We start from the raw sequence: 10,988 nt of genomic DNA, 5'->3' as shown, positions 1-10,988 counted from the left end.
GGGGGAGGGGGGAAGGGGGAGCACCGGGGCGGCAGGTCCAGGACGGAGTCTGGGGCTGTCAGGGGCGCTGAGGGGACGGGGCGCTGGGCGAGTGGGGTGTCGGGGTGGTGGGCCGCTGGGGCAGGCGGGGGTGGGGAATGGAGGGTGGGGCCTCTGGGTTCGCTGGGTGGGGTGGGGGCTGGGCGGGCAGCGGAGGGGACGGCGGGGGGAGGGACGGGCCGGGACCTCGGGGACTCACCGCGGCCCCTCCCGGTCGCCGGGCGCCAGCGTCGGAACCGGGTCCGTCCGCTCCACGCGGGGCCGGGACGAAGGAGGAGCCGCCCGGCCGCGGCGCCACCAGGAAGGTCCGCGGTCCCCGCCCCCGAGGGCGGGCGCTGGGCCGCGGGGCGGGACGAGGCCTCCGGCCCAGTCCGCGCTCCCCTCGGTCCCCGCCGGCAGGGCCTGGAGTCGCGTCCCGGGCCCGGCGTTCGGGGCCCCGCGCTGTGTTCGGGGGCGCCGGGGGCTCCCTCCCGGCTCCTCCGCCCCGCGCCCTCCCCGCGGCCTGCGGACTCGGGGGGAGGGTCCCCCGCGCCGCTGAGACCCCGGGGCGGGGCCGGAGCGAGGCCGCGGAGTTTGCGTTTCCGCCTCGGGAGCGTTTCCGGGCGGGCGGGGCACTCTCCAGGGCTTTCGGGGACACCGACCCCCCCCCGCCGTTCCCGCCCGTTTCTCCCTCGCTTGGCTTTGCCGGGAAGGGCCGCGGACCTGCCGCTCCCCCTCATGTCGGGTTTTCCGCGGCGCCTCGGGCCGGTTCTGGGGTAGTTGAGGCTTTTCCTCCTCCCGCCACCGCCCCGGGCAGGTCCCACCTCGGCGCCCGCGGACGCTGCTGGGCTCGGCCCTGGGCCGCCGTCCCGGTGTCTCGGGTCCCCTGACCCAGCGCAGGTGCCCTCGCCTGGCCGCCCGGCGCCAGCAGGTGCGCGGACCCCGGCTGCTCCCACAGCCCGCCCCGCACAGGCGAGGTGACACGGCCCCGCACAGGCGAGGTGACACGGCCCCGCACAGGCGAGGTGACACAGCCCTGCACAGGTGAGGTGACACGACCCACCCGGCACAGGCGAGGTGACACGGCCAGCCTGGCACAGGCGAGGTGACACGGCCCCGCACAGGCGAGGTGACACGGCCCCGCACAGGTGAGGTGACACGGCCGGCCCTGCACAGGCGAGGTGACACGGCCCCGCACAGGCGAGGTGACACGGCCGGCCCTGCACAGGCTGGTCCTGCTGCCTGGGCCGAGGGCCCTGCTTTAGCTCTGCCAGTCCGGCGCCCGCGCCCCACCGAACCCAGGGGCAGCTGCGGTGGAGGCACGTCCGGGACACTGTCGAAGCCGCCCACACCTCCTCCTGGAGTCGCTGTCACTCCCAGCTTCTGCTTTTGTTGTTAACAGACACCCCCAACCCCCAACATTTAGGGCAGACCCTGCCCTCTGCCCAGAAGGCTGTCATGGCGCCCAGCTCACTGAGGATGAGCCAAAAGCTGTCCGCCACCCGCAAACCCCTCCTGCACCTGCCTCGCTTCCCTGACCTCATCTCCTACCCTCCCCGACTCCCGTGCGACTACCTGGCTTTCTTGCTGCTTCTAGAACTTTCCAGGCACGCTCCCCTTCCTGGCTTGCTCTGGCAGCGTCATTGTCTGGAGCACTTTTTCTCGAGACCTCTTTGTGGCCGCCCCCCCAGTCCTTCGGGTTTTCAAGTGGCCAGTCCTCAATTAAACTTCCCCAGGCCCCTTTCATGCAGCAGGAAACCCTGGGCTCCATGCCCACCAGCCCATCTCTGCTTTCCTCTCCTTGGCAGCATTTATCAGCCCTACATTTGCAGCTCTGTTAAGTTGTGTTACACATTTATGCATCATGGGCCCATTGACTGTGTGTGTATTTGTGTATCATAAACACATTTATTTATTCATTAGAGCTGGGGGTCTCTGTGGCCCGGGCTGCAGTGCAGTGGCTCAATCATATTAGCTTGGGGTAAAAGTAATTGCAGTTTTTGCTTATTTCCAGCCAACCTGAGAGCTCACTGCATCCCAGAGCTCCTGGGCTCCAGCCTCGAGCTCCTGCCTCAGCCTCTCGAGTATCTGGGACCGCAGGCTCAGGCTGCCACACCTGGCAGTCGTGTGTGTATAGTGCACGCAGTTGTGCTGTTGCACTGTGTCACATGCCCGTGTGTTGTGCGTTTATGTGTCATATACGTATTTACTGTATTATACTACGTATCATGTAGGTGTTTGTATTCTTACCTAGAATGTCAGCTCTCGGAGGACAGGGATTTTTGTGTTTTGTGAAATGAAGGAATGGATTTAGAAAGTGGATTTTAGAGGGGGATTTCCGCCGGGAAGTGATGGGGCTGAATCCAGAGTCTCCCTCACCCCCACGCACACACACACTGAGGTCTCAGTGGCCCAGCAGGGTTGAGCAGAGAAGACTCCAGGACCCGAGGACTGTCCACTGCTGGCCCTGCCCATCAAGGCCAAGCCTTGTCACAGAGGCTTCTGCAGTCAGGCAGCCCGAGACTCTCTTTCCTCACTGGGGAGCCAGGGCCATCATCCTGCCTTGTGAAAGTGGGATGCTGGAAAGACTGTGAGCACCTACCAGCACCGGGCCTGGCCAGGTGTAACAGAAACCAACGGCAATGAATCCACAGGAGAACATGTCACCAGGGCGTGGGGGCTGCTCCCCACCGTGTGCTCACACCTCCCACCCAGCACCGGGCTTCTGCCCTGTCTCTGCCCTGGCCTCCCTTCCCAAAGTCCTCAGACACTGGACACCTCTCGGCCTAGGCCACAGCCTCAGGGATGGTCTCATTCTTAACAGAGAGGGACGGTGACCTGCCTACCTTCAGTCTACAGTGGCACAGTTCTGGAGGCGGCTGGGCCCTTCTGCCAGGTAGGGCTCAGGCAGTGAAGGGTCATTCCGCCAGCTCTGGCAGGTGCTTAGTTAATTGGAGTTCTCACCGTCGTTACTGTGGCTTGGTGGGGGTGGGGGTCTTCAAGGGCAACGGCTGGAGGGTCCCAGGAGAGGAAGGTGGGTGGAGTAGTGGTGGGGCTGGGGGAGGAGGGGTCCCCCAGAGTGTGGAGAGGGGGGCAGGGTGCCGTGTCTGGGCCTCCCACATGCCTGTCCAGGGCCTCTGGGCTCGAAGATTTCCCAGAGACGAGAGCAGGGTCCTGCAGTTCTCTCCACAGACGCTCAGACTAGGGTCTTCCACCATGCTCCAGCCACCTGGGCCTCAGAAGATTGAGCTGAGATCCTTGGGAGGTTCTGGGTGGCCGTCCAGTGCTGGGTGTGCGATGACCAGGTCGGGCTTTGCTCTCTTCACAGCCCGAAGCTCCTGTAGGGACTGCTCGCTCAGCTCCACAGAGGCCAGACTGCAGCCACACACACAGAGCAGAAGCGAGGTCAGCAGTGGGAACGTGGCAGTGCTGTGGGAGCAGGTGGGCTGCGGGCAGTGGCATGGCTGTCGGCTTAGGCTGTGCTACAGGCGCTCAGTGACAGGCAGTGGTTGATTGGGAGGTTTGCCAGAGGCTGGGGGAGGGGCAGAGGCAGGGCCTTGGGGGTGGCAAAAGAGTATTGGGGTCACTGGCCCAGGCTGTGGGCCAGATGAACAGATGAACGTGTGGTCAGGCAAAGTGGTCGAGGCCCAGCGCTGTGGCCAGGACTCCAGATGGCGGGACTGTCAGGGCCGGGTTCCCAGGTTGGTGTTTGAGCTCCGTCACTTGGGAGGCCCTGGGAGCCCCTCTTCTGGGTCCAGGCAAAGCCTCCAGGCACCCACCCCCACCCTGGGTTGACAGGCTGTGTCCCCAGCACCCTTCCCACCCCTGCCTCCACCTGAGGGTCTGCAGGCTGCATCCCGGGAGCTGTAGGACTGCACACAGGTAGGTCACGATGGGGGCGGGCAGCTGGCAGCCACTGAGATCCAGGGTGGTCAGGGTGGGGCTCTCTCGAAGCATGGGCACCAGGTACTGCAGCCCTCGCTGGGGGCCAGACAGCTGCACCCTGCGGGAGGGCGGACCTCAGGAGCTGCGGGGTGGTGGGGGTATCCTTCAGCCCTCCCAGGCCAGGCCTCACCTGAATGTCTGCACCTGGCACTGGCGCCAGGCTAGGCCCTCACTCAGCATACGCAGGCCGGCCTCACTGAGCCTGTTGTGGAGGAGGCTCAACTCCGTCAGCGTGGGGGCCGCCCTCAGGGCCTCGGAGAGGTCTCGGCAGACTGCATCAGGGAGTTTGCAGTGGGACAGCCTGTGGCCAAGAAGCACTAGATTTACCTGCAGGCGCCTCCGCCGCCACTCCACCTCCAACTGCACAGACTGCCCAAGGCTCGGCTGAGAGATGCCCACGCCCCTCCCTGGACGCTGCCGAGCCTGCCCTGCCCTTTCTAACCACGAACCCTTGGAGAGCTGCGTCTACTTCTCCCTGTGACACTTCCTTTTTTTTTTTTTTTTTGAGATGGAGTCTTACTCTGTCACTCAGGCTGGAGCACAGTGGCACGATCTCGGCTCACTGAAACCTCCACCTCCCGGGTTCAAGCAGTTCTCTGCCTCAGCCTCCAAAGTAGCTGGGATTACAGGCACCCACCACCACGCCCGTCTAATGTTTGTATTTTTAGTAGAGATGGGGGTTTCACCGTCTTGGCCAGGCTGGTCTCGAACTCCTGAACTTGTGATCCACCCACCTCAGCCTCCCAAAGTGCTGGGATTACAGGCATGAGCCACCGTGCCCGGCCCCTACGACACTGCACGAGCTGTTCAGTGAGCTGAGACAGACACGTTTCACCAGGTTTGCCACACAGTCATCTGCCAGGTTGGGCTATGCCAACTCAGTGACTTAGCCAGTCCCTAGTGGTTGGATAGTTGTGCTGTTTCTACTTTTTTTCACCATTATGAATAATGGTGTGCTGAGCATCTTGGTTTACCAGCAGAGTTGCTGGGCCAAATGTGGTCACCTTTTTGGCTCTCCTGTTTATCTCCAGATTGCCATGCCCCCCACCCCCACACCAAGCTCCTTTGCTGAGCCTCGGTGAACGTCTGAGGTCCCTGTTTCACCAGGCTCTGTCAGGGCTAGGTCCTGTATTTTCTCCTCCTTTCTGCTCACCTGGTGGCAACTGAGAGTGACTGGAAAGTTACTGCCGTGTAAGAGCTGTTCGTGTGGAGCCACATTCAGTCTCACCCCAGCTCTGTGGCTCTACTGACCCCCTTCACAGGGGAGGAGACGGAAGCCTAGACAGACGGACTTGCCACGGGGCACACAGAAGCAGGCTAGGGTTTGCAGACAGCCTGACCCAGGAGCCTGAGCCCCAACACCTTCCACTGCTTCTAAGAACCCAGTTGTTTCCAGTGGCAGCTTCCTTCGGAAGGAAAATACACTCTTGCCTTCTTTAATCCCTCCCTCAGCGCGCTTAGCTGCTTTCCACTCACACGGGGACCAGCCTTTTCCTACAGCCCGTAACCTGGTAATGACGGCCCAGACCCCATCCCCTCCTCCCTCCGCTCTGCGTGGGGAAAGCCTGCTGGCCCCAGCACCAGCACCAGAGGCCCCCAGCTCTGCCTGACCCCTCAGCCTTCTTTCCTAGGCCACACTTCTGTCTGCCCAGGGCATCCTGCTCTCCGCCCCTCCATGGGAAGGGTTGGGGGCAAGCCCACTCACGTGAGGCTGCTCAGATGGCACAGGGGGTCAGTCATCGCCTGAAACAGTGGATGAAGAAGGGAGGGTGGCAGTTGTTTTGCAGAGGCTCGAGAACTGCTGGGGGAGAGAGGAAGCTGAAGCCCACCCTGCCCCTCACAGCCTCCCGGAAAGGACCCCTTCCCTATCTCCGGTCCTGCAGTCTCAGAGCTGCCCCTCCTCCTCACTTCCAAGCTGAGCAACCCCCTTCTCCCTCCCCTTAGCAATCCCAGAGTGAAACCACTCAACTGTGGCCCTCGTGCCATCCCGGTGGGAGGGTGTCACCCACATCCCCCACATGGGTGTTTGGGTCCCCAGGCCCAGTCCCTGCCAACATCGTGACATTCATTCTCTCAACAGATGCCAAGCACCTGGGCAGGAGCTGAATTGGAGCTAAATTCAAAGGAACTCTGGCAAAAGCCTTGCCCTGGAGGAGCTGAGGGTCTGGTGGAGGCCTGGGGCAGATGTCATGGCAGGGTGGTCAACAGGGCACTTCTGGAGCCAGTTGGGTCCCCAGACAGCTGGGGGAGCCAAGGCAGACTTGTAGGACAGGCAGCAAACAGAATATTCTAGGTGGAGAGAATGGCAAAGCAGAGGCTCAGGGCACAGTGGGCATTCCAGAACTCATTGTCAGAAAGTATAATGGGAAGAAGGGCTGGGCCAGAGCTGCAGGGCCATACTAGGAAGTTTCCATAGGCTGTGGATGGCTGAGGGTGGGCATGGTGAGGACAACCTGGGGAGGAAGAGAGGCACTCGGTGGTTGCCTTGCAAGGGGGTGCTCCCAAACCTCCCCAATTGGGGAGCCAGGGTCTGGTCTGGACATGTTCCCCATGCCAGATGGACACAGGTGCATGGGTTATGCACACACACACACACACACACACACACACCTCCCAGATGGACACAGGTGCTGGGGTTATGCACCACACACACACCTGCCACATGGACACAGGTGCCCGGGTTATGCACCACACACCTGCCAGATGGACACAGGTGCCCGGGTTATGTACCACACACACACACACACACACACACACCTGCCAGATGGACACAGGTGCCCGGGTTATGCACCACACACACACCTGCCACATGGACACAGGTGCCTGGGTTATGCACCACACACCTCCCAGATGGACACAGGTGCCGGGGTTATGCACCACACACCTGCCAGATGGACACAGGTGCCCGGGTTATGCACCGCACACACACTTCCCAGATGGACACAGGTGCACGGGGTATGCACACACACACACACACACACACACATACACACACACACACCTGCCAGATGGACACAGGTGCACGGGGTATGCGCACACACCTCCCAGACAAGAGAGCATCTCTGACCCAGAGACGCACCTGCTGCCACCCAGGCTGGCCTGCAGCCGCTTCCCCAGGCTCTTCTTCTTCTTCTTCTCCTGTGCAGCAACCAGTCTGCAGCTGATCAGCCGCAGTGCCTGTCCAGGGGGACAGCACCTCACGCAGTAGCTCAGAACAGCCACATCCATGCGGCTGAAACGCACTCGCTGCAGCGCCAGAACGGGGAGCCGGCTCAGGGCCTGGCGCACAAACGCGTCCTCCTGCGTCTCGTACAGGCAGTACAGCAGCTCCAGCGAGTAGTTGGGCTCCTCTCCCTCCTCCTCCTCCTCCTCCTCCTCCTCCCGCTCCTCCGTGTCCTCAAGCCCTTTGGCCCCCTCGGTCACCTCTGGTGCCGCTCCCGGGCAGCCCTGTCCCTGCACCCACCGCAGGGCCTCCTGCTTCACACGCTCCGAGACCCCGCAGCCGAAGTGGCGCTGGATGTCGCCCATCCGCTCCGCGCTCAGCAGTCCGAAGAGGAAGCGCGTGGTGAGCACCAAGTGGCTGTGCGGCTGGGCGTCCCCACGCAGGAGTGTCCCCACGCCGCCGGCCGAGGTCCCGGACACGCCCTCGTCCTCCAGCAGGTAAGACAGTGCGGCGAGGAACTCCTGGAAGCTGTGGTCGAGGAACTGGTAGGTGACCTCCGTCTCCAGCACGCCCGGCTGCTCCTTCTTGCTAAAAAACTGCGTCTGGACTTTGGAGTCACGAAGCTCCAGTTGCTCCAGTTCCTCCTCTGCAAACTGCGCCCTGCACTCGAGGACGCCCTCGCGGGCCAGGCGGCACAGTTTGCGCAGGTCGCCCTGCACCCGGGGCCGGTCGGCTGCGGGAGCCGAGCTCAGCACGCTGGCGACAAAAAGCAGGTACACGGACGTGGTGGTCTTGGACGTGCGCGACAGGTCCCGGCCGAGCTCCAGCTGCTGGTGCAGCACGGTGCACACGATCCAGCACACGAAGGGCACGAAGCACAGCGCGAACAGCGTCTCGTTCTCCTTCACGAAGCGGTAGGCGCGCTCGGCCCTCCTCTCGTTCCCGAAGAACTTGTAGAAATACTTCTTCTTGTCCTTGTCGGAGAAGCCGCGAACCTCCGCGCACTGCGGGGAGCACAGGCGACCCTGCAGCCTCCCGGGGTCGGCGGCGCGCGTGGTCACCAGCAGGAGGGCCGAGGGCAGCAGCGCCTTGTTCAGCAGCCCGCCCAGCACCCGCGCGCCGCTCGCCGCCTCGAAGGGGTCCGTGCAGGGCGCGGCCTCGGGGCCCCCCAGCGCCGGCAGCTCGTCCGCGCCGTCCAGGATGAAGAGCAGCCGCTCGGGCTGCGCCAGCATCTGCTGCACCGGCGCGCCGCGGTCGGGGCACTGGTCTAGGATCAGGTCGGTCAGGCTGCGCGCGCCGGGCCGCTCCAGCAGCTCGCCGCAGGGCAGGAAGAAGGCGAAGTCCACCTGGGCCTGGTAGAGCTTGCCCGCCGCCCAGTCGTACAGGATCTTCTTGGCCGCCATGGTCTTTCCGATGCCCGCCGGGCCCTGCAGCACCACGGTCAGCGGCCGCCGGCCCCCCTCGTCGCCGCGGAACAGGCGGTTGAACGTGTGGGTGTCCGAGCGCCGCGCGCGCTGCGGCTCCGGCTCCTCCGCGGGCCCCAGCGCCTCCTCCAACGCGGCGGCGCTCTCGGGCGCGATGAGCAGCTTGGTGAAGCGCTTGGTGATCTTCACGGAGCGGGCGTTCCTCTCCTTCACCCGCGCGTGCCGCCGCAGCACGTGCTCGCGGTACTTCTTCTTGTACTCTGGGCGGAGGGGAGACGGGCGGGATGGGTCGGGCGGGGCGGGCCGCGACGGCCGCGCTCCGGAAGCCCTCGCCCTCCCCGGCCCCGCTCAGGCCTCAGTTTCCCCTGCGGGACCACAGTCCACGCCCCGTCGGCCCTCCCCGCCCGGTCCTCCCCGGGACCCTCCGAGCGGGGCTGGGACGCTCGCGCCGCAGCCTCGGGCCCCAGCAAGAGACACCCACCGGACACGGAGACCTGCGCCACGGGGCCGAGGCCGAGCCCTGCAAGGGAAACGGAGTGAGGCTCCGCCGAGGGCGGGAACAGGCAGAAGGCGCCAAGGGGGTCCCAGTCACCCCGAGGAGCACGCGGATTTGTGGATCAAACGCGCGGGCCCGGGGCGCGCCGGGGCTCCTGGGGCCACGCGGGGGAGGGCGGCCCCGCCTCTGCCCATCCCGGGGGACCTCCCGCCCCGAGCTCACGCCGCAGCCGTTGCTCCTGGAGCTGCGCCGCCACGTCGCGCGCGTCCGCCCGCTTCAGGGTCTTGCGGGCCACCTCCAGCGCGGGCTCCGGGCCGTAGAACTGCGCCAGCTGCTCAGCGAGGTCCATCGCGTCCGCGCGCTCCAGCCGCCCCCACGGGATGCCGCGTCCATCCGAGCCCACGTCGCGCAGCTTGTGGCGGAAGCGCTTCAGCTGCTCCTGGCTCAGGTCCTCCAGCGCGGCCTGGAGCAGCTCGCGGGCCACGGCGAAGCGCGGCCCGGCGCTGGAGGTGGGTGGGCGCGGGTTCATGGGTGGGCGACCCTTAGGGGACTCTGGCGTCCGAGAGCCCACCGCAGGCAGAGCCTCAGGGAGCCCCGGACAAGTATCGTGTGGATCCGGAGTGGAGGACCCCAGACTTCGCCCTCCCCTCCCCGGGCCCGGGTGGGGGCATCTTGGTGTTCTTCACTGTCTAGGGGTGAAGTGGGCACTGGCCACCGCTGACCCGAGCTCTGGGGGGCACCGTTCTCCCCTGCACCTCCCTTTCTGCTTCTGCCCTTCCACACCCCAGGCCAGGCCAGGCCAGTGGCCCCGGGGAGGCATTTCCAAGGGACCCTGGGCTCTCTTTCTTTCTTTCCTCTCTCTTCCCGAGCCTGGAGCAGAGCTGGCCTCTGTGGCAGCAGACACGGCCAGGCCCAGGTGGTTTTCCTGGGGTCCCCACCCTGGCCACCCTTGGTGGGGCCAGGGCCTGAGCCTGAGCCTCTGGTGAGGAACAGACTCCACAAATGGCCTCTGTGGAGATGCAGTCCTTAGACTTCTAAGCCTGAGGATGAGGGTAGCAGAAGGTTGTGGGCAAGGGTGGAGAGCCCCAGGGAGTCAGCGGGTGAGGTGGAGGCCTCAGAGATATTCCCAGTGACCACCCGCGGGCCAGTACTCACCTGGAGCAGGGGGCGTCTGACTGGTCCATGGGGTGTCTTCCTCCCTGGGTCGAGCACTCAGGGGCAGAGGTGGGGACCAAAGAGGTGATTCCTTCACAGGCTTTCACAGGCTGAGCTGGAGCCAAGCCTTAGAGGTTGTCCAGCCTGGTCCATTCCCCGAGCCCACACACCCCAGCTCAGCTGGCACGAGATGCCATTGTGCACTGTGGCACACGCACAGCATTGCCCTTTAAGGGCTCAGCTTGGTGAACTTTGATTTTCTCACTCATTTATTCCATTAATGTTCCCCAAGAACCCTTGGGTGTGGCATGGGGCATGGCTGCGAGTAGGCGCCTTCCACCTGCTTCTGCTGAGAGTGGGAACAGGTGGAAGTTACCCTGGGGGTCTGAGTCACCCCGAGGGGCATGCGGGGTCCTAGCCCTGGGGCCCGAGAATCTGGGTTTCTTAGGGACTTGGGGAGGAGGGTGGCCCAGCCTCTGCCCAGACAGGAGGGACCTCCCACCCCAAGTTCCAGGAGGAGCCTGGCAGCAGCAGCCTGGGGACAAGGCCAAGGGGACCCTTCCTTGCTGCCCTTGCTTCCTGACCTCCTGCTGGGGCCCCTCCTGTCTCACCTGACTGCTGGGCACAGAGGGAGAGGGAGAGTGGCCTGGAGGGGGCTGCCGCCAGCACACATCCTGGCGTGTGTGTGTGTATGCGCTTTTCAAAGGACTTTCATGCACATGAACACATCTTGCTGGTTCTTACAGAAGCTTGGGAGGCACCAGGCCCAGGTAGAGACAGCATGAGA

The 10,988-nt window shown here is 64.3% G+C and overlaps 1 protein-coding gene across 2 annotated transcripts; it reads right to left on the bottom strand.

Moving 5' to 3' along the window:
- Positions 1-2,943: 2,943 nt before the first annotated feature.
- Positions 2,944-10,456, bottom strand: NLRP6 (NLR family pyrin domain containing 6). Of its 2 annotated transcripts, none has more exons than XM_032271458.1 (8): positions 10,202-10,456; positions 9,269-9,549; positions 9,032-9,070; positions 7,043-8,810; positions 5,669-5,764; positions 4,094-4,264; positions 3,854-4,021; positions 2,944-3,393 (listed from the first exon to the last, which is right to left on the bottom strand). In XM_032271458.1, exons 1-8 carry the CDS (start codon positions 10,228-10,230, stop codon positions 3,255-3,257), a joined length of 2,691 nt encoding a protein of 896 aa, XP_032127349.1. In that variant the 5' UTR covers positions 10,231-10,456; the 3' UTR covers positions 2,944-3,254. The 2 variants fall into 2 exon arrangements, with proteins under 2 accessions (XP_032127349.1, XP_032127350.1); XM_032271459.1 differs by having other exon boundaries at positions 5,669-5,761.
- Positions 10,457-10,988: the final 532 nt, after the last annotated feature.

This window comes from Sapajus apella, unplaced genomic scaffold (assembly GCF_009761245.1).
Source record: "Sapajus apella isolate SASKATOON/1434 unplaced genomic scaffold, GSC_monkey_1.0 scaffold234, whole genome shotgun sequence".
In the NCBI taxonomy this organism is placed as follows: Eukaryota; Metazoa; Chordata; class Mammalia; order Primates; family Cebidae; genus Sapajus; species Sapajus apella.
Note: the sequence above shows the minus strand (reverse complement) of the source record. Positions and strands in the feature narration are given on the sequence as shown.

Coding starts and splice junctions, on each gene's coding strand:
- NLRP6 (XM_032271458.1), bottom strand. CDS start 10,230: ATGGACCAGTCAGACGCCCCCTGCTCCAG. Junction 8,811..9,031: donor GGCGCAGGTCTCCGTGTCCG/GTGGGTGTCTCT, acceptor CCCTCCGCCCAG/AGTACAAGAAGAAGTACCGC. Junction 3,394..3,853: donor TGCAGCCTGCAGACCCTCAG/GTGGAGGCAGGG, acceptor GTGTGGCTGCAG/TCTGGCCTCTGTGGAGCTGA.